The sequence below is a fragment of the Hesperophylax consimilis genome, chromosome 25 (assembly GCF_061612785.1).
Source record: "Hesperophylax consimilis isolate HC1 chromosome 25, BYU_Hcon_1.0, whole genome shotgun sequence".
Classification (NCBI taxonomy): Eukaryota; Metazoa; Arthropoda; class Insecta; order Trichoptera; family Limnephilidae; genus Hesperophylax; species Hesperophylax consimilis.
This window is the reverse complement of record NC_142860.1, coordinates 2,446,822-2,471,178: the sequence shown is the minus strand read 5'-3', so window position 1 is coordinate 2,471,178 and position 24,357 is coordinate 2,446,822. Positions and strand designations below refer to the sequence as shown.

The window sequence follows — 24,357 nt, the reverse complement described above, 5'->3', positions numbered from 1 at the left end:
TAAAGATATATTTTAGAAGCTATAACGAAAAATTGAGTGATTTTTGGACATGTTGTGTAAAATTACGGTACGTAAGATAACTTTATATGGTTATTTATTCAACGGGGGAATTAAAGCCATCGGGCATAATTAACACACAAGTCATGAAACTTGGACAAAGCCGTGCACTGCGAGGAAAAATAAAAGACACATTCTTTAACACAATTTTTATTTCAAATTATTCCGAAAAACAATGTAAATCTCGTATTATTATGTCACAATATATTTTCTGGCACATAATTAGGAGGGAATGTGATCAAAGAATTCTATAAGAGCCCCATATTGAACTTTAACTTGGGTGATCTTTGTCAAATCGGGCAGCCGGTAATTGAAACGGATTTTCGGTTTGTCATCAACTTTCATCTGTAAAAATGTTTGTTTAATTAATATTTTAACGATTTTTCACCATATTGCGAAACATGCTTGTAAATGTTAGATTAAAAATATGACGATATTTAAATTGATTGATTTGGTTGATTAAAAAATGGAGAGGGCAGCAATGTTTGAATTGTTTCAAATGGTAGCACGAACATGGTTCAGAGGAAAAATAATGTAATTTTAATAAAACATTATGGTGTAAGAGAATATATTTCGCATCAACATCAAACGGTGTTGATAAATTATTAGTGGTAGTTACTTCCTGTTAGGAGATCATTCTGCATTATATTCTGAGGCCTAGTTGTTTTGCAGAAATTCAAATGTAACATTTTCATCAAATGACCATTTAGCGCCATTTTGGTTTTATTTTTGGCATTTGAACGGTCCCCGTTAATCGCCGATTCTAGATGCATTTCAGCTTTTTATCAAAATGTAATAAGCTGACAAGCTTAACAACATGAAAGTTATACTATTCTGCTGATCACAATTTGTTCAAACAATTTGAGATTATTGTATTTGATTATTGGTTATTATTATTGCATTTGAAACGAATGAAAATTAAAAAGCTTAGTGAAAAGAATAGACATTTAACTGTCAAAAAATCAAAATGACTTTGAATGGCGATTTGATGACTTTGACTGTCTGCTAAAAAACTGGGCCTAAGCGACATAAATTAAATATATATGATTGTTTTTTGAAGTTTTGAAATAAACCTACAGCAAATCAAAAATGCCGTTAATTAGATATAAAGAAAATGAGAAAGAAACATGCACTTTTAGAGTAAAAAATAAACAAAGTTTTAAAGTCATAGTTTTCTATAAATGTCGAACCGTCATTTTCTGGAGCCGATCAAAACCTGAAATTTGAATTTTCTAAAACTACTTAGTTCCAAAATCGGTATCACCACAGTAATGAAAATGTTGATTCAATTTTATTATATTTCTAGTCTTTCTATAAATATTTGTATGTAGATATTAGTGAGTTATACCTCTAAGAAATCTCGGAGAAAAATGATTTCAATGCTGAATTTATCGCCGGGCCTCAGGTTCATATCTCCCTGTGTTTCCTCACTGCCCCACCTGCCCCCCGCACAGTGGTTCCTGATTACATACTTTTTAGCAATCTCAAATCTTGCACTAAACAGCACATCATTCGACCCGCACAGAAGATCGACGCAAAAGCTGAAATTATTAATAAACTTTTTTTAATGCTAATACTTCATTTACTTCCATAAATAATTGGTACTTGGGTCCCACCAAGGCGTTGTGTGTTCAGTTTCTCGACTGGCTATTTTCCGCTTACTGTAGTGGTAGTAGGAGATTTTCAAATATTGTCAGGTTATTCGTAACCGGGGAATGTTTGTCTTTCTTTAAAAAAAAAAAAATATATATATATATATATATATATATATATATATATATATATATATGTATATTTGACGAAGGCCTCAATAGACAAAAAAAAATCCTTTAAGGATATATTTTACCAAATCAATATTTTGATTAATATTTATAACGAATTGGTGAATATTATGAATATCAAACAATATGCTTTAGATAAATTGAAAGTTTTCTTATCGCTTCGCTTGAGTAGAATACAAATAAAAAAAAATTACTAAATAAAAAATATAAATGTAAGCTACTAAATTTTTTTTTTCAATAGAAATGTATGAAGGCATAAAGGAATCAACTTTTTAAAAATACAGTATTATAGCTAAGATTATCTCTGACAGTTTCACTTGATTAACTTTTTTGCTTTCTTATAAAATTATTTACAAAATAAATAAAAACCAGTTTTGTACTTGATATCGAACGTTTCTAGACTCCGTTTGTCAAGCGATTTTAATGCCTATTACCTACAGTATAAGGTATACCAAGAATATACACGTTTTTGGATTGTAGCTTCTTCGATGAGCCGGATGATTTGTTATCAAAATTTGAATGTTTTATATTAAATATAAAAACCCACTTTTTATGTGAATTAATAATGACAGCCAACCGGGTTTAGCTTATCTCAAGCTTTATCAGGGCTTATTATATTAACTAAAGATAATTACATACATATACATAAAAAATACAGAAATAAAACAATGAGTGAAAGAGATACAAATAAAAAAAGTACGCACCTTATTGGTGACAAAAAGAGATAGAAATAGAATAGAGGGAGACAAGAATATTAGAGAGAGATAAATTATTATAGGATGGGTAGGTAGTGGGTGGGAGTAAAAACTTTCAGCGGATACTAACGGAATATATTCAAAATGGGACTATTACTTTTTTTCTTTTTCCGATTTTATGTCCGAGTTAAATCTTCCCCATAGGAAAAACTAAACCCTTCCACACACTTTTCCACAAATGATCATCTAGTCAATCAACATTATGCAAGTGCATTATATAAGCAAAATAAATACAAGAACAACACGTCAACTCACAAGAGATCAAATGGGAAAATAATTCACCGACTCCAGATATTTTCATATCAGAGGGTTCGGCTCGGTAGAACTCCTAACAGGGCCTATAAATCCTACTGATCCCTCAGCATAAATATTTAAAAAATCTTTCGTTATCCTACATGTATTTAAAATGACTGATTTTGCATTTTTATATATAAATTTTTTGATAGATCTAATACGCCTAAAATTTTAATGAGAGAGCTAGGTATAATGCCAGTAGCCGAAATAACGAATGGTTATATTTTTAGAGTCTGAGAATGCCAAATTCTTTTTATTTCATTTCCTAAATCTGTGTATTTTCTTATTTTTTCACTAACAGATTTTTGAATATTACAGGAATTTGGAATAGCGACATCAATGATATAAGTTATTTTTTTAATTTTGTCATGTAAAACTATATCGGGTCTATTATGACTAATCGCTCGGTCTGTTAGTATAGTTTTATCATAATATATTTTATAAAATTCGTTTTCTAAAAATGAATTTGGTTCGTATTCATAATATGGTAGTACATTACGGCAGTCAATCAAGTTATGTTTAATTACCAAATTTTGGTGAATTATTTTTAAAACTTGATTGTGCCTAAATGTATACTCGGACGGTGCTAATATAGAACATCCCGATATAATATGTTCTATAGTTTCCGGAAAAGCCAAACATTTTCTACACAAATTATCAATTTGATTTGTATCTTTGATTATATGCTTTCTATAATTTTGACTCTATCCTGAATGGCAAGCATAAATCCTTCTATTTCTGCGCTCAACTCTCCAATACTCAACCATTTGTTTGACGAAATTTTGTCAACATACGTTTGGTTGAGATAATTGAAGTGTTTTGCGTGTAAAATTTTATTTGACCAGGAATCTAATAATTCCTGGTTGGGATTTATAAAAATGTTGGCATTCTCATCGTATAAATTTAAAGGTGTAATATTTCTATCTGCATATTTACACGCATATTTTACACGCATATTTCTTATCATAAGATTTGTAAGTAGGTACTCAAGTACCTATATTTTATGTAATATTATTATTATTATTTTTCATTATTTATTATTATTATTTATTATTTATTTATTTATTTGATTATTAATTATGTTTGAATTATTATTAACGGCTTTTTTAATTTCGAGGGCTTCTAAATTGTTTAAACTAATTCCGATTCCATTTTTATGTAATATTAGCTACAGAATTTTTATCAAATAAGTGATTTGAAAAACGCATCCGTCATTTAGTCATTATTCAGTAGTGCGGACAAGTGCTTCTCAAAAACAGGGTACCTATCTACAATTTCGTTAAACTTTAATCTCTGAAAAGCCAAGATCTGGCAACTTAATACCTCTTTAACAGAATGTAATGTTGTCTTCAGATTATTTCTGGGATAAGGATATTTCTTATCATAACATTTGTAAGTAGGTACTCAAGTACCTATATTTTATGTAACATTTTTAAAAATTTTATTTTAGATGAGAATTCTTTTTCAAACCTCCTTCAGGCCAATAAATATCATAATATTGATTATTCCGATTTAACAGCTTAGAGCATAATATATGGTAGGATTAAAAGGTGGTATCGAACAAAGCCGCCATTTTGAACTGGAACATAACAAATAAATTTACAGACAGATAAAATTCCATATGGTCGGTTATCAGTTAAAATTAAGATCCATTCTCATCCCAGGCGAAAAGGTTGTTAATCTGTGAGAAATAGTTAGGATACAGACGAATTCTCCAATTGATGTTTATTACTGTCTGTATATGTGTTTTCTCCAATAAATTGTTTTGTCTAAATAAACAAATAAATAAATAAAACAGGACCTCGTTGCGCTAAGTCAAAAAACATTTTCGTAAATAATTTTTTTTTTCTATCTGTTTTAAATGTACAAAACCGAAACTAACCGTTCAGCAGATTTGTCGAGACGACCCCGGAGTAGAATACGATTTCCAACTTTAACATCGGAAAGTGAGAATAAAGCCTGAAAAAAATAAATATTAAGGTAAAAAAAACATTCATAACTAACTGTGTGTAAATTTTGCGCAAAGAGATCAACGACACTGGTTCTTGGGAACATCTTCTATTGAAATACCAGTAGAACAAACGAGCCTTGGTCTTGAAGAGACATGTGTAGGAGGGAATAAATACAAAAGCTAGCAAATTTTTTCACAACCGAATTTAATATTTAATTAAATATTTACCTAATATAGAAAAAAGTGGTTCACATTTAAAAAGAACCATCTTAAATCGGTTCCATGATAAATCAACACATCGACAATTAAACACACATTTAAAAAGTAATATAAAGTCATTAGAAACGTTGAAAAAAAAAACCTAACCTAACCTAACCTACGAGTACTTAACCCAGTTTATAATGTTTTTGTTTCATCGCTTTCCACGACTCAATATAACTTTTTAAAGATGTGATGCATTATCATTTTGATGATTTATCCGGTCACCCTTAAATCAGTTAGATATTATGTTAAAACGAATGCATTTTAATGATTATTTTGTTAAAATTAAAATCGATTGTTCGCTTGGCGGCCATTGTTATTGATGCAAACGTTTTAAGGTTAGTTAAGAAAAGACGTTAAATTATCCATCTTGATGAAAGAGCCGTTCAAATTTATAATTCTTCATTTCGGTTACTTAAATAGCAGAGCTACCTCATTGATTTCCACTTTTCTGAATATTTACCCTTGTAGGGTAAATTATAGGGAGTTAACATCTCCCGAAAATAATAACAACATTACTTTTACCCACATTCATGTGAGGCTGGTATCACTGTGAACCTTCGCGCGATGCCTCACACGGCAAATATTTTATTCTCTCTCCAGCGGTCTAGCCGCGCGCCGGTTTAAATCTCCTCTAATGCACACGATCTGTTTTGTTCATAAAATTATTGTAACGTGAGTTTTGTTAAAATAAAAACTTAATTGAAAATATCGGAATTCTAATTTTTACACATCGAGAGTAACCACGCAACCTTGGAGAACCACAGAATCATTTAGCCATTAACCCATTAAAATTGGCGATAATCACAATCCTCCAAACCCTGAACTACTCCCGTTCCAAACTGCACAAGAATGTGTTCTCATGCGTCAACTGTAGGTATACGTTAGGCATGGGTTGGTTAGATGTTTCCCAAAGAGATCAACGACACCTTCTATTGAAATACCGGCAGAACAAACAAAAGTATTCACACCTGATATCTGTGTATAAAGATCTCAGACTTATTCTTAAGATACGTGAATCTATCAAATGTATTGTAAGTTTTTGCAAGTTAAGAGTTCTTAGACATTTACAGGTGGCTGTCAGAACTCGACAGTAGGGCTGTCGAAAACAATTCAAACAATTTTATTTTGAATAATAAATAAAATAATTAATTAATTCATAATATTTACCATTTTACTGTTTTTAATGAAATTTGTTCTTCTTTTATATACAACTGTCACAACCACAAATGTTTACGTCTCGACGACTGATAGGAAAGAGAAGTTGGTTATAATAAATTTTATATTTTATCTGGTTATCTTATCGTTCTATGTACAAACTATTATTCTGTGTTGGATATATTTTTTCGGCAGAACGTGGAACACAATTTCCGGTTGGTGTTGCTATCATAATAATAATTTATTGAGTAAGAACGAAAACTAATTAATATTATTATATAAAGAATGCAAACAAATAGAATATTTAGATGAATAAAGTTATCAAATTTCAGGAAATGAATAGCCATCACGTTTTTAACAGGATTTCAATAAAACAGTCATACTCATTCTCTCCGTGTATAAACAAGTAAATATGTATATTCCACATTTTGTATTTTATTATATGCATACTGATGTAAAACAAAAATACAGACTGCAAAATGTGATAAATCTCTGCATTTATCCGAAATAAAAATCGATTTATTCTATCCATAATTTTACAAGGCATAGTTGAAAACCTAAAATATTCGATGGAAAGAAATTTGATGTTAACTCGTTCTGCCTGTCAACTGTCCTCAACTGATTTGACATATCGTACTTATTTCAATATCTCCGTAAATATACTAAGCACACAGGTCTTATTGTAGATATTCATCAACAATACATTGATGTATTGAATAAAATAATTGAAATATTGGTATTTTTCGAACGTAACAGAAAAAAAGTTTTTTCGAAAAAATATTTAATATATTTACGTTAATCTGCGTGCTTTGGTAACTTGCCGAGCGGTGCGGCAGTAAGCGAGAGAGATGCGGGGTTTCGCTCACCATGTCAGTTGTCAGTATTAGCAGGCGGTCTGCCGGCAGTAATGGAGGTATCATGCATTTTATGCCTAGCCGATGTTTTTTTCTCGTTTTCAGCATTAATACATACGTACAATATTGAATACTATATAATTTTAAATTATTTACTTAACAAATGAATGTAAATAAGCTTTCTGTACTGAGTACACAGTACGCAGCTAGGGGGATTTCCCAGCACCGCAATATAAGGGTTGAGATAATCGAAACTCTTTAATACTCGATGATGTTTCCAAAGGCTCGGAAACTGTAAATGAAAATATCGTAAGTGTTGAGCCTTTCAACAAATTAAACCAACGATGCTAATTATATTGTAATTGCTGTGAATATCTTCACAAGTTTCCAACAACAATTAGTGTGGCAGTAATTGAATAAAAAATGCAGTTTTCACCTAGGTTCTTGCCAAAATTAAACATTGATTTTGCCTCAAATTACTAGCTAACATTATATATAGTAGTATGTTCATATTGATATAGTATTTTAGTCTATATTGACTTTGCCTTCCTGTTAAAACAAATGCAAATTATGATGTACGAAAGCTGTAGTAATATTATTTTATTTGCTTACCTCTTTTAACATTCAAGGTGTATCAGCACGTACCTGACAAACTATATATAACCAGAGATTCCTGCCCTCATTTCTACTTACCATTTCTATTTCCGCTTAACCGCCCTGGTATAAGTAACTTATGGACTCAATTTCTGTTTGGTTAAATGACTCTACATTTAACCAAAAAGAAATAATTAAGATCCCCAATGTTCCTGCATAGGGGTTAGGCCACAAAAGTTTAGTATGTACAGGCAAATCATTTTAAAGTTTTCAAGTAATTTTCGAAAGTTTCAAAAATGTTTTTCAAGCTGGTTTGAAACACTGGCCCTAATTTTATTCACATATTTTAAGATACAATTCGACAATATTCTTTTGTTTAAAAAACACACAAAAGCTTCTTCAAATTTCCTTTTTTTTATTATTTATAAATTAAATTAATTTTGTATCCACCTAGTTCACTAGAAATGTGGAGATCAGCAAATAACGCAAGGCTGATGTCAGCGAAATGAGTAAGATGGTTTGGGCATGTAGAGCGTATGAACTAAGAAAGGAGAGTAAGGAGAACATTTGAAACAAATGTGAATGGTAGAAAGAAGTCGGGGAAGCCCGAGGAAGACATGGCACGAACAAATGAATCAGGTACTGGAGTCGGGCCACGTTAAGAGTCAGAATAATATACGAGTAAACGAGACAATTTTTCGCAGAGTTGTTTGTCGGTCCGTACTTTCTGTTTCCCCTGCGGGGAAAAGGCGTGATCCTTAGTTAGAATAGTTAGTCAATTTAAAATGATTTATCGGTACGCTTAATTTAAAAAAATTGTTGGTATACCCATTCTATATTTGGTAAAAAATGAAAATGAATTTCTTCTTTAAAAACACGACCTTTCAGAGAAGAATAATAATAACTGTCCATACAAAAATATTGATAGTGAATGCGTTTATCGACGTAAGCCTATTATTTTTAGGTACTAAATGTATTTTTTACTAAAAATAAACAATAAATTTGCATAAATAATGTTTGATATGTTATTATAATATTATGTTCAAGGATGTGACTGGAAATCATCAATATAAAAAGCAAGGTTTTTCAAAAATAATCTTACACTCATTAAATGCTAATATATTTTTTTTATACTTGTCATAAGTACAAAATTTGTCGAAGGCAAAATTATAAAAATTTTGTGTATTTTTCTTAAATTTTCCTTTTTTGATTTTGTATTTTTTTTAAAGTAGTGTAGTATCTTCGTTGCCACTTGGTAACTTGTAAATACTCTATTTTGTATTGCAAGAAATAAGTAGTCGTTTTGTATAATCACAGCCATTGTATTAAGACAACCTCAGGAAGTACAATACCATAATGACTATACTATAAAGCCCTCTATCACAGGGAAATAGGTACCGCTACCACAAGTAGGTACCTACTTTGTCGCTTATCTGCATTCACACAATCATCAGTTCCAATTTTTGAAAATTTCTAAGTAAAAATGAGTTCATTACACAGACAAACGAAACAATTATAGTGTTTCTGATAAAACGAAAACCCAAAATGTTGATAAATCTATACTAAGATTCAAACAGCGCTTACATGTCGTCCATGCCAAATGGACCGCATTCCGTCCATCCTTAGATAATTCATTTGAACATCTTTGAACGATTCCTTTCCTGTTTATCAGAATATTTAATGTTGAAACCTACTTGGATCTAATATCTACCATAATAAAAACTATTTCTTCTTTTAAATAATATGGAATTCAATGTAATAACCCATCTTGAATGATCATGCTGATCTGTTTCGATAGCTCTTGGAAATAAGGCCGTATACAGACACCGTCGCTGGTTTGAATGGAGGATACTCTCACTACCCGTCAGAACCTGACCTCACTTCTATTATCCTATCAATCGACCATTTTAATGGGGGACTCCTTGTATAATATTTCTGATAACTTCCAGGTCATCTATTTGAAGGTTACGAATGGGTTTATACCGTTTAACGTGATTTCGCAGCGTTTGGAAATATTCCAAAATTGAAAATGTTGTATTTACAGTTGTAATTTTGTGCAAATGTTCCTTCCTATAGTCCCCCGAAGTGAGAACTGAAATGAGGAATAAAATCCAACACTATTAACTTTACCAAAAATGTATGCATAACATATTCAGGACAATTATTTAAGAATTTTTGCGCACCTATTATGGCGTTTAGCCCCGATGAAATTCGTGCCACAGTCCGAATAAAAAACCTGATAAATACTTCGAATTGAGAAGAACCTACCTAAGGTAGCGATAGAGGCCTCAGATGAGAAATCCTGGAGGACCTCGGGATGTATCGCCTTAGTCGATATGTAAACAAAAATGAAAAATAAGTCTTGTATGTCTGAGCACCTCTGCATTTTCCTTCTTTTAATATATATGGGCTTGCCATATCCACACCCACAATATTGAAAATGCAGCTCGGTGTAACACGAGCTTCTGGTGGTCTAGCCATGAAAAGGTTTATCGGGGATAACCGCAATCTTGCGCATCTCACACTTTTTGAAACTAAGTTCTTAATTTTGTTACGGCAGAGACAATCCAGTAACTTTGTTGAATCAGGAACTGCAAGGTTCGTGATCCGGCGTGCAAATAAGCCTTATGGTAATGCAATATGAGAAGTTCCGCAATTTTACTATTTTTCGCAAGGATTATTGGAAACTTAGTGTTTTAACTTATATAAGAAATTGCGATGCCGCTCGCCAACGCGGAGTAAATTCTCATGGTCAACAAACATTTAATTTTTGAAATTCTACTGGGTTCACCCCATACCCATTGAGTTTTCTGAATTCAGCAGGAAAATGAAACTGCTGATCGCATCTTAATATTACTATGACCGCGCTATTTATTTCTGAGTTGGTCAGAATTCCGATCCTACGAACTCCCCTGCTCCGTTTTGTGATGAACTTGCCCTGGGACATTTTTTTTAAGTATTGATTTATTATGGTGGGAAAGGAATTTTTCAGTTGATCTCACGAGATGGAGACTTCCAGATGTTGGCCTTAAAGCTGTTTTAGAAACAAGTGTTTAGATTTATTAGGGTAGAGAAAAAAAAATGGGAACGTGCACTGTATCGTCAGAGACCTCCGGGATGTGGTTTGAATTCTTAGATTTTATTCAGTGGAGAGCGAATTTGGGCTGGAAACTGGATCTAGGGGGGTCGTGTTTCATTCTTTTGCAAAGAATTAGACATTTCACTGGAGGAGTAACAATTTATTGGTTTTGAGACGATTTAAAATTAATGTGACAGGTTCTAGGGCCATAATTGATGTGTTCCTTTAGTGCATTTCTGTCTTTTGAAAACAAAAAGCATTCAGAATTCAAAAGAACATAAATTAGAAATCGCATATAGTGATTTGGGGGGTTGGTTTGAGAAGGGGGAGTCTGGATTTGAAAGTGCGGGGAGACGGTCGAGGCAGTCAGCGTTGAAGGTCGGAAGAAGCAAGTCGATAGTCGTGGTTAAGGAGCGCGGGCGGGTAGTCAGTTTTTGGGAGTCTGGATTTGAAAGCGCGGGGAGACGGTCGGGACAGTTAGCGTTGAAGGTCGGAAGAAGCAAGTCGATAGTCGGTGGTTAGAAAAAGCGGTTCAAGATAGTCAGTTTGAAAACGTTGGGAGGCGGGAAATACAGTCAAGGGGGTCAGAGTTTCAAGGTCTGGGAGACGGTCAGGAATAATCAGGATCGGTCAGCGTTTTAAGATAGTCGAGTTAGTAAAACCTAAGAAGCGCGTCAACAAGAATTAATCGTCGGGACGCGAACACGGCTAAAATCATTTAGTGTAGAAGGTGCGGTTTTCTAACAGCATGAGTTTTTCTGCATGTGACTGTGTTTGTTTTTTTATAATTATTTGGATTGTTGACACTAAGATGTATCGGTAAGTCTATTATAAGCTAATTATTAACACTTATTTCCTTAATGTAAACCGAATAATCCAATTGTATTTTGAAGTAAGGGTATTTAACTTGAGCACTATAGGTCCGGACCTGTTAGCAAGGGAGGCCATAAATCACCTAATGCGTTGAAGTGACCGGGTCTTGGCGATTACAAAAGGACTAAGAGCGGTTACCCTGAAGCCGCTTAAGATCATTCAACAATAGACATTGTTTATGAGCTAGACAATTTTGTTTTCTCCAATTTAAGATGATTTAATAATTCTCTAGTAGTTATATTTAGCGCCAAAATTTAAAGAACACAAACCATTGTATTTATGCAGTGTTTTTATAGTAACGGATAGAACGGTAAATTAAATGCTTCAATGCCTGTTATTTGAAAATGAGTTGTCGTATCCTCCTTGGGAATTCAACTTATTCTATACGGTATTCATAAAATATATTTAATTAAATATAATTTATTCAAACATCGCTCTTTTAATTCATTTTTGAATCGGAATAACGCAGCGGATCGAGGCTAGTCGCCGAGAGAGTGCATCTGTCTGGCATTCCTATTCTATCAAGCGAGATTTTAATTTTTCATGGGTTTGACGGGGACGAAGTATACGAATTTTCCGTAGGCTGTCCTATCTTACCAAAGCGACAAAAGCGAAGGGAACGAAATTTGTAATTTGGCTTGCCTAATAGGGACTCTTGTGTTAGCAAAGTCGATAACCCTGGATACCGATATAACGTCTATTTTAGTATAGCAGCGCCGGCTTTTTCCCCTGCTATTGGTGTGGTTGAGTTATTCCCGTACAAGCACCGGTTTCTGTCGAAGGTGTTGGCGGACCAACCTTAGATAGTCACCCGGAATAGACCCCTGTTTCGAGTATTTTCAGCTGGTGAGAGGACGCTTTCACTGAGTTCAGATCGAAGGGAACGAAAATTGCTAATGGGCTTTCCTACTTGAGTTAGCTGGTAGACGAAGGAACAAAGCGGATAAGGGCTATGCTATTCTTGGCTGGCGTGTGAGGAGGATTTTTTCGCTGACAGAACGAAGGGATCGTGACGAATATGAAGTTGTTTCGGCGCTTTCTGACGTCCTTCCTGTCAAATTCAATAAGTACTTACCCCACTATAGGAGGAGAAGTCATCCAGAATTAGGTTGGAAATTGACTCCGACTGAAACCGTTTGAGCTGACGGAGATCGGATGATTTCAGATTCACGACCTGATGATTCCAGTATCCCTGATCCTTAGCGCCGGAAGTCGAGGATATCAATTTCTACCATTCTTTGATATTTGAAGCGAACGGAGGGTAACAAACGATAGAGCGAATGACCATGACTTTGAAGTGGGGTAAAATCTCCCGTCTAGGAAACATTCGTTATGTCGGATGGACGCCCCGTTCAAATTAAATATTGACATGACTATTTTGAGTGTGGACGAAAGACTTGAAGTATGTTCTGTATTGTACATATGATAAATATGTGTCATTACCTCTACTGGAACGGGAAGCTGTATAGACTGGAGCCAGGGGCTATTTGGAGTGGCGTGACTGCAGAGGCGAAGTCGAACAAACTGAAGCTGAATTCATCATTATCCTTACGAGCGTAAACCAGAGGGGTGTTCACGGGACTCCCGAACTCCTGACGTTGCTGATGCAAACCACTTCAGTATATGTTTATGTTTGAGGTTAGTAGAGTGGACTCCTAATTTTCGGCATGCTGGCGAAGCTCAACTCATCATCGATTTGGGGGAGGTTGACGCGACCTAAACCTCGCGCTACCCACGTGACCCAAATGGTTCCTGACACCAGGCTATCATGCCACCGGACCGGAGCAGCCCCTTGTACCTAACGGTATAAGATGAATCTTCATCATTCATCATCAACATCAACATCAACAGTTACCACCAAGGACCCACATTCCACCTTCATCACCCTCCGGCAGGAGGCAAAACATGTCATTATTTCATCTGTCGCTGAGCGATATTCAATTCATTTCTGGAGGTGTTGGGATTGGACCATCAACTTGGCTGCTCTCGAGCTGGTCACGTTGATGGGTGGGATTTGGACGGAGACCAATCGAAAGCAACACATGTTTTGTCTCTAGCTATTCCCGAAAATACCTACTCATAGAAATAACTCACAAAACTAACAATCCATAGTCAAATCATTAACTTAGAATCTTGTGCATCTTGAATTGAATTGTCTATAGTGAATTTTATGTACTTAATTTGTAATTAATTGTCTCATTATATTAGCACATTATCAACTGCAGCAACCGGAAACGTTTGGGCGAGCAAACAAGGTAGGAAAAGGTAGTTAAAATCAGGGTAGTCGGTCATTGTCTTATTTTCAAACCATACAGAATGTAACACGCCTCATCTAAAAAGAACCAAAGTTACCACAACCAATTAACAGGATCCTTCAATGAATTAATCCCTGTCGAAACAAAAAAATTGACACAACGTGACATATTAATTCGTTAAGATTGAAGGGTTGATAAACCGCGGGAAGTTGTAAACCCAACGTATAACAAAAGATTAATCCGTTAACGAGAACGTTGAGGGAGACTGAAAACATTACAGTTTCCACGCATTTTGTATAAATCTAAGAGCCCAAGCAACCACACTTTGTAGACGTTTGCACGAAGAAAAATTGTAAAGATCAGTTTGGAGAGCAGGTAAGCTCCCATGAGCTCGAGTCGCGGTATTGCTAACCTCAATAGGTTACATAATCAACTGGATCGAAAAAGCGAGTATTGCATGTTTTAAAAGTACCTTCCTTTTTCTTTCGCCGAATACGAAAAAGTGCCCTTCCCAGGATCCCAAATAAATCTACATTTTTAAGGATGTTTCATCATCAAACGTAACTCTGCCACTATTTGTGTAAAACCGCAATGTTATTTAACACTTGCAGCAATTTATATTTACTGTTTGAGACATATCCGTGTCTCCATATTTTTGCTATCAAATCTGACCCAACTAGAACATCTATGTCTCCCGGATACCAAAACAGTAGGTCTGCAAGATTTAAAATTTTGAATTCTTCAAACCGTTCTTGTAAATCCCCTGGTGGAAGTTTAAAAGTGATACTTGCTATTACTATCGCTTGCCTTGACACAACAGCATTATTATGAATTGTATTTACATACTTTACAAGATATCGCTTGACCGTAAGCGTTGTTAACCGTGGGGTCGTAGACACCTTCACTATTACTTCGAATCCATTTCTTCGACTCTAATCCCAAGATATTATATCATTTTTCAGACATGAACGAAATTTCAGTTTCTGTATCAATAACACACGGGCCGAACGCGTCCCGAATTGTCGAGAAATTCAGCCAGCGTGGTAATATTGAATACCTTATCAAACCATAGGAAACATTGCACGTTACCTGAGCCTTGGTTTCAGTAATAAGCTTGCTCGGTGAAGGGAACCCTTCAATACTATCTAAATTTAGATCGACAATTTTTAAAGCGTAGTGGATTCAAGCAATTGAAACACAACCTTTCCTTTTTAACGAAGTCTCTCCTGCTGACTAAATTTGATAATAACAACTCCTCACATTTATTTATTAGATATTGCCCTGCCAAAATGTGCATCAATTTTTCTACATTGGGAATTTCATCTTTCGCTAACTGATGCAAATTCATAATTACTAAATAGCGCGAAAAAGTCACTACAAACGTGACCAGACCAAATGTATATTGCCCTACTGGTTTTAAAGGAGAAAAATATCAAAGCATCCTTTGAAAATCAATATTTTCTTCCCTGATTTGAATTTTCAAAAATATTTTTTTAATATCCATAGTGAATACTATCGGCTGAAACGGTTTGGTAGAAACGAACTGTAATACAAATAAGTAACGAACTTTTTTATTTTGTAATTTAGGACTCGAAAATAAACAATCGCCTAATGAAATTTGTTTATCAGATTTACAGGAAGCGTCAAATACCTCTCGAATTTGAATATAATTACTAAATGTTTGCACAACCGTATAATGTGAAATGTAATACGTATTTGGCATCTCAGCCGATTTGGAAATTTTTGACATGAAGCCCAGTGTTGCCAAGTTAGCATATTATATGCTAAATTTGGCATAATTACTCCATGTTAAGCATAACTTTTATCATTTTAGCATATAGCATATTTATTTGGCTTATTTTTACATACACATGAAAATAATAAAAACCAATTTTTTAACTAACAAAAATGATATCGATTGAAAAACTGGTGTCTCAATGGAGAAACATAGTTCACATTAAATGGGAATCCTTGACTTCCACTGTAGAGTGTTGGAATGAAGTCATGCAATATAAAGATGCAGCTATTAATAACCCCTTCGGTGATTTATGTCAGTTTGCAATGTCTATTTTAACATTGCCGCATTCAAATGCGGACATTGAACGTGTATTTAACCAAATGAGTCTGGTCTAAACAAAACTCCGAAATCGTTTGGCGGTGAGAACCCTGAATGCCATTTTGTACGTGAGATTTGGCCTAAAGAGAGCAGGAAAGTGCTGTTATTCTTACACTGTTCCTGACAAAGTACTACGCTGCATTGGGACCAAAGAAAGTTACGACTCCGTCTCTCAGCCTTCCACATCAGCTGGAATGAAGCAATGAAGAAGAAGAAGATGAAGATATTGATATTTTATTTCACTGATTTTATTTCTAAGTTAAATTTATGTTAGCTTTTTTTGGAATTTTTTTAAAGTAATTTAGTATTTTTCTGGCATATTTTTTCCATCACTATATTTCTCAATAAATACTAAGTTAAATTTATGTTGGCTTTTTTTGGCATTTTTTAAAGGAATTTAGCATATTTCTGGCATATTTTTCCCATCACTCTAGCATATTTTGAAGTAGTTGAGTTGGCAACACTGATGAAGCCTTGCTTTCAAAACTCCTTCATATCTTTACAATAATGTTCTGCTAAAACATTTATTTTAATCTCGTAAGTGATATTCCGTATCTACCGCTTACATGTACATGAGATTTATTTTTAAAAGTTATTGCCACAACTCTTCTAGAGCATAAATCCCGTTCAACTGTTGACATTTATTATTTTCATTGTTTTGAATTCATTGTTTGCATTTATTATTCTCCTTGTTTTGAATTCATTGTTTGCATTTATTATTTTCCTTGTTTTGAACTATTTAATTGCATTTATTATTTTCCTTGTTTTGAATTATTTGTTTGCATTTATTATTGTCCTTGTTTATAATTATTTCGTTCGAAATTTTCCCGACTTCCCATAAACGATTTACTGTGTAATTTAAATTTATCGCTTTTTTCGACTGCAGTCACAGAGATCGGTGACCACTCGTGACCGTCTGATCCCGGATAATAATTCAATAACGTATCCTATGCTAATTAATAATTTTCTTGCATAAATGGAATCGTTTTAATAAGAGATAACGCTGTATCCTTCACACTGCGCATAAGATAATTAAAATTTTCTTTATTACTTAGTACCTCATTTTAATGAATCAAACTTCTAAACAAATTGAAATAAGGCGGCCAATATCGAACGTGTCCACTAACTGATGGAATTTTTATTTCCGGAGCCAAAAAACTATCAACAGCAAGTTTCACTTCTTCGTCCAATATATTATTATGTAGTTTACTTGGACTTGTAGCATTAGTAGGTATAGCGCACTGACGTAACCTCAAAATATAATTCCTCGAACTCGCGAGAAAAATGCAAAATGTCATTCTTTTACTCGAATTCTGGAAGTGAATCTCCCAAATCTGAAAATTCATATTGAATTGATTCAAATTTGTTGTATGATGATTCGATTATCTCATTTATTACCTTCAACTGACATGATTTAGCTTTGCGGTCTAAGAATTTAACCAAATCATGTGCAGTCTGCATACGACCGAACAACAAACTAATCTTAGTAGCTATGTAATCCATTGTAATTTACTAATTACTGCTTCTTGTATCTGAAACTATTTGAAATGTAGGTATCTACTAAATTACCCGGGTACCTACCTACCTACCCACCAGTTGAAAATAATCTTACACCGAAATGATAATTGAAACTATTGCAAACTATTCAATCTATCCAGTGAGTACAGTTTCTACCTAAAATCATGAATGCAATATCCGGCTCGAAGGACCAGTGTTTAGATAGCTCTAGGAAATAACCTTACACCTTACCCTAACTTACAGAGTCTGCTTTCGTCTCCTGGTGACAAGGTTACAAGGACGGGAAGGTAGGAAATAATTGTTGAAATTATCTATCGGTATATATGCCCGAACATGATCCTTAGACAGAGATGACAAACTTGACATTTTAAACATCTCGTAAAACTCGAATTGTACGTAAAAATATAAAACTATCCTAATAATCACGCCATTTCGCGCAGGGGTATGCGGAGAGGAACAACGTTAAAAAAATTAAAATCTTCATAGTTAAAACCCCTCTCCCATACACACAAGCATAGTTTTGAAGGGGGTTGGTATATTTTTAAATAATAATTTGCATACATAATTATGAAAAAAAATTACTCTGTTATCAACTATGTTTATATTATTTTTCGATAAATAAATTTACTTACTTTAAAAATTACTTCTTCAATGGTTGTTAAATTACATTGTGGCGTCATTTTAACTACAAGAAAATTAAACCACTTTTAATCATTCAGTTATATATAAATAGAGTCTACATTCCTTGAAATATCAGTGCGAAATGTTGTTCCCGTGCGGGAAGTAGGAAGGGGGTGTGGGGGCTGTCGATGTTGCCCGAATCCTTCCGACCGCGAACGAACTCAACGAACTTGTCCGAAGGTGACCGGCGGCCGAGCGGCCGCCACGCAAAGGCTTCACGAGTTTTTTTTAACTTTGATAAGTCAATTTACACGACTTCTGACTATGGTAAAACCCTACATTCAGATGAAAGGTATTGCTTTCCCTGTATTTTCCAGTAGGACTTGTACAATATCTCAGCGTGCTTGTCGGCATTTGCATTTTGCAAAAATGGTTTTTATTTTGAAATTAGTTCACCATTCCTGACTTCCTACGTCTTAAGATATATTTTTTTGCAAATGTAACGTCATAATACCTGTCACTTCAACTCTTCGAATTTCAGGCCAAAGTTCAATGATTAAAATATATTTATTTAGGAGGGACTGAAAAAAATATATATACCTATTGTCACGACTAAACTAAACACACAACACTTCAGTTCCTGCCACTGATAGATAATGCAACTAGAAATGTCTTCCATGTATACTTGAATTTAAACAGATGTAGCCACTTATTGTACAGCGTTTTGGACACTTAGCAATGTTACGCCAAAACATCAAGCATTTCTCGTTACCCACAGAAGTGTTTTTAACAATGTTCAAACTGCCGGTGGTAATATAACGAAAGGGCATAATCTTAATTACTTATTCATTTTGCTAAATTAAAGTTTGGCTGAAGACATTTTAGATACTTTGCAACAAAGCAAGACAATGCACTTCCACTGGCCATTAAACAGATCACAAACACACATTTCAAGGGCCATCCATAAAGTAAGGTTATAAGGGTTCCTGAGGCCGGGGGAAATTTTTTGTTTCGAATTTGCACACCTGGCGTCTAGGGGAGAACCTAAAGATCAGTTTGAATGGTCTCGCGTGTTTGTCGGCCATTTTGTTCAGTCACAGTAAATTCTTCCGATGGAGACGGGAGAAAGGTCGTCGCCCGCTCCTGTCACCTCCTGTCCGTGCGAGAAAGGAAGAAGCTTTTTTGGACTCGACTTACCGTCATGGGGGATGAGACGGGTGTGTCACTTCACTCCAGAATCCAAAAGACGACCCCACAATCCAAGTGACGTCATTCATCTTCCACAGCCACCAAAAACTTCAAGACGACCCATTCGGCCGGAAAAGTCATGGTATCTATTTTAGGACCTTACGGTAATACCCTAAAAAAAGACGTGCTGTAGCGGCAGCTACTAGTAGGTTCTAGACATTCACGCGCTTTCGTCGCGCTTCCCCGTTCCCGCATCAAGCCGCAGTATAAGCGCCCTTGAGGTGAGTTTCTCACGAAAACGGCGCTATACAAATAATCCAATCATAAAGTGCCTACTGCATGTACCTAGCGCTGTTTGAGCCCATCATCAGCCAACTATATCCACCGTACCTTTTGCTTACTTCGTTTCGAGACCCCGACTCCATCGCAACGAACACTTCGCCACCGTTCATCTCCGCTTCACACGGTGTTGACCATCGACCTGGAGGATTAACCGTTGACTACGTCCACCGACGTGGTATCGATCCTCGGCCTGAGGAATTCGCCACCGATCACGTCCACTTCAGCGTCGAGCAACGGTTCGGAGTCATCGCAACATCAACTTCACTGACTCTTCACTGTTACTGAATGCTGTGGTACAACTACTCATTTTTCATTCATCTCATTACCATCACCATTCACCATCACCATTCACCATCTCCATAGTGGTAAAATATATGCAACCCATCATGATGCATACCAACTACTATGACGACATTGACATTCATCGTCCGCAACAACTCTCAAAACTACTCTGGCTTCTCCTATTGGACTCTGTAAAACGAGTACCTCAATACAGTCACGACTCCCTAGAGGCTTCAACTTTATTTTATTTTTATCATTTTATTCTGTTTTATGTACAATTCATCTTTTTATATTTGTTTTTTTATTCTGTTTTTTGTTTTTGTTTTTGATCATATTATTATTATTATTAAAAATACCTAATAATATAATCAAAAATTATAATCATATAATTTGAATATCTATAATAATTAATATCATATAATTTGAATATGTATAATAATTATTATCATATGAAAGAATTTGGCATTCTCAAACTACAAAATATTACCTACCATTTTTTATTTCGGCTACTGGCATTATACCTAGCTCTCTCATTCAAAATATAGGCGTATTAGATCTCTCATAGAATTTATAAATAAAAATGAAAAAATCAGTCATTTTAAATACATGTAGGATTACGAAAGATTTTTTAAATATTTACATTGAGGGATCAGTAGGATTTACAGATCCAATTAGAAGTTCTACCCAGCCGAACCCTCTGATATGAAAATATCTGGAGTCGGTGAATTATTTTCCCATTTGATCTCTGGTTAGTTGACGTGTTGTTATGGTATTATTTTGAATTTATTATGCTTAAATGCATTTGCATAGTGTGGATTGTGTGGATTGTGGTTGAAAAATGTGTGGAAGGGTGTAGTTTTTCCCATGGGGAAGATTTAACCCGGACATAAAGTCGGAAAAAATATGATAAAAAACAATAATTATTACACTTATTATTATAATGAAGACTCTGCTAGGATACACACCTTTTTAATTCTCGTCTCCTTACCACTTCCCCAAAGAGCCAATCAGAACTGCAAAAGGGAAATACTGACCCGGGGAGTCAGCCTCCTGCATGACAACTGTAGGCCCCACACCCAGTGGCGTAGCTAGGTAACCAAGGGCCCTGGGGCAAATTAAAAAATGGGGCCCCACTGCTATGTAAAGGTTTTATCAAATAGAAATATGAAATATACAAAAACTTTAAAAATGCTAAGCTACTTAAGCTCTTTTTTGTGAACTGCAGACTGCAGGGCAGGTAATAAAAATATTAAACAGTAACAACATAAATTACAATTAATACTTGGTGTAGGTTTGGCTAATAAAAAGAAATAGAGAAGATTCAAGGGTTTATTATATAAAGTTCGGGCCTACCAACTCACTAAATAACAATTATATTTACAATTTTTTCCTAGCTTTAGTTTTCGTAAAAGTATCAATGACTTCGTTTAAATCCAGGCTTGATGCGGTTTTATTTTCAATTGCTATTAGCGATAAATGTCAGAGTCGAGTTTGGCCTATCTTATTTCTTAAATATTTTTTTATTATTTTTAATTTGCTAAATGACCTTTCAGCTGCTGCAGAAGTGACAGGAATTGTAAAGAATAATAACATTGCTGTAAATACTTCCGTTAGGTCGCATTCTAGCACTCCATATTGTGTTAAGTGTTCCCAATAATGGGATGTCAATTTGTAATATTACCAACATAATGAAGGAATTTAATGACATTTTTCAGGGTCTCGGATGCTTGCCTCATGAATGTCATCTTACAGTTCGAGCTGATGTTCAGCAAATAAAACATTCCAGTCAAGCTTCACGATAAACTTAAAGAGGAATTAGATAGAATGGAGGAAATGAAAGTCATTGCCAAGGTTACAAAACCAACACCGTGGGTGAGTTCGATTGTTGTCATTGAGAAAAAAAATTCCCAGTTACGAATTTGTGTAGACTTGCGAAATTTGAATAGAACTATTTGTAGGACACATTATCCAACGCCTTTGATGGACGATGTTAGATTTAAAATTAATGGGGCAACTCATATTTAGATGCATTCTCAGTATTTTGGGTGATACCTTTAGATCAGACGTTCCCAAACTTTTTTGCCCCGTAGACCACTTGCCAAATATATTTTTTCCGTAGACCCCCTGCCTGCCGAATATTGAATTTTCCTAAAACTATTAACGTCCCATGTGATAATCATTTATTTTTTTCGTAACAAGATTCCCTTCTCTTGCCTGTCCAACAACCGGGTGGTGGTATAGTTCCTCTGTCTTTACATTGTGCAGACAAGGGCGCCCTTGTGAGGTATTACACCAAATGAAAATGGAGCAGGATAAACAACGGGAATTTCTTTCTGTAGCTGGCCCTACAGAACTGCCCCTTAAGTTCTTTGTTAGTGCTTATTACGATCAGTTCTTCTTGTCATATGATATCCGATTCTTCAACATTCCACTTCCACAGTCAAAATGTCCTCAAACTTAGTTTTGAAGTCTGTGTGAAGTATATTTAAATGCTGAACGTCATTATTTCCCTGGACATTTTTCAAAAACAAGTTGGGAATCTAGGAAAATTCTCGGCTTTCAATGTGCAATGTTTCGCTTGAATATATGAATACTGGCAAGAAAAAGAACGTATAATTTTATAATTTATATACCTCAATAAACAACTTTACGAAATATAAAAATACATATATCAAATAAGTAATTTCTCAGTTTATTATTAAATTTATTATTGGAAAGGATAAACCATTCCAGAAACACTATTATCATAGAATCGCGTCTGACTTCAGGATCGAGCATTGAAGACCATTGGAGAAAGATACTTGCTCCCACAATCTTAGATCCGTTGGATTCCCGTGCTTCTCTGCCTTAACTTAATTTCATTTTTAATTTTTTAATCTCTTTTTATTTATTTAATTTATGTTACTCTATGTAAATATTATTTGTACTTATCTCATCTACGGGATGTGTGGGATTGCACTAACCTCCCCACATCCTGGAATTAAGAATTTATTATTATTATTATTATTTAAAAAAAAAAAAAAAATATTATTATTATTATTATTATTAGTATTACGTAAACATTGTTAGGGCCCGTTCCCACTTCCGTTTTCAAATCGGAGGCGGGTCCCGTTTTAAAAACGGATGGCCAATGGCCCTGTTCACGCTTCCGTTTTAAAAACGGACCATACTCTACGAAAAAAAAAAATTGTCGATTCAACCAAAACATGTTATTTGCTCATTCTTCAGTAATGGTGCGCAATGGACGACGATGAAGCTCTTGTTGTCATGTGGTACTTATTAAAAAGAAGGAAAAAAGTGAAAAGAAAATTTTGGGTACACCCAATCATAGCTGAATGATTTTCTGTAGGAATTTTCCAAGGTGTTAATTGGTGAGTTGAGAAGTGATGAACTAAATTTCTTTAATTATTTTAGAATAATAATGATTGGATTATTTATATAGCGCCGTTTTCACCGTGAGAAAATCACCTCAAGGGCGCTTAATGGCTTAAGATAATGTCTATCACTTCCTTTAACCATCTACTGGAATGAGTTTCAGAGAGCTTAACATATCAAAATACTAAATTGAGAGAGTGCATTTGTCCTGAAGAAAGGCTATCGATATTTTAAAGTAAGAAAATAATAACAACTCAAATATTTTTTATTATGTGTTTATTAAACTAATACGCTCTTCCGTGCATCGTGCATCTCATTAAAGCTTTAAAATTTAAAAAAAAAAGTAAACTTTAAAAAAATTAAAATATAAATTTTGATACTTATACAAAAGTTGTGTACACCAAGTGTTTTGTTTTTATTTAGTTACAAATAAAATATTACTATACTCTTTCTTCGAACAGTGGTATTAAATTTTCGGGATTTATTTCCTTATCCATTATTGTAGTTTTGATTTATTTACCAAAATAACCAAATACAAGCACGCAGCGTGCCTGCTTCCTTGCGACTGGGAGCGGGCGGGGAGGGGTCGGGGTGTGGCGGGGACTCTGCCGAAACGACTAGACGACAATTGTGAACAGCTCCATACAACACTATGAGCGAGCGTTTTCCAACACGATTTGAAAACGGACGCTCTGCGCTGGCGATCCATCCGACAAAAAATGTCGGATCCGTTTTCAAATCGTGTCGCACAAGTGTGAACAGCTCCATACAGCCACTAGGGCATCCGTTTTTAAAACGGGACCCGCCTCCGTTTTTAAAACGGAAGTGGGAACGGGCCCTTAGGTGTATTGTGTCATCTACGGAACTCCCAAATGTTGACTTAAGGTAAATGGGGGTCCGCTCGTATGTACCCCCATTTGAATCTCGTGGAACCCCAAATTTTTTTCTTGCTGACATAGACCCCCAGCAAGCCGATATCGACCCCTGGGGGTCTATATAGACC

General features: G+C 34.8%; 1 protein-coding gene across 1 annotated transcript; it reads right to left on the bottom strand.

Moving 5' to 3' along the window:
• Window positions 1-279: 279 nt before the first annotated feature.
• LOC149411435 (galectin-2-like) lies at window positions 280-6,342 on the bottom strand. The gene is made up of 4 exons (XM_089646658.1): window positions 6,270-6,342; window positions 4,770-4,846; window positions 1,406-1,598; window positions 280-402 (listed from the first exon to the last, which is right to left on the bottom strand). Exons 1-4 carry the CDS (start codon window positions 6,270-6,272, stop codon window positions 280-282), a joined length of 396 nt encoding a protein of 131 aa, XP_089502784.1. The 5' UTR covers window positions 6,273-6,342.
• Window positions 6,343-24,357: the final 18,015 nt, after the last annotated feature.

Coding starts and splice junctions, on each gene's coding strand:
- LOC149411435 (XM_089646658.1), bottom strand. Junction 1,599..4,769: donor CTCGACAAATCTGCTGAACG/GTTAGTTTCGGT, acceptor TAATAATTTCAG/CTTTTGCGTCGATCTTCTGT. Junction 403..1,405: donor TTCTCCGAGATTTCTTAGAG/GTATAACTCACT, acceptor ACATTTTTACAG/ATGAAAGTTGATGACAAACC.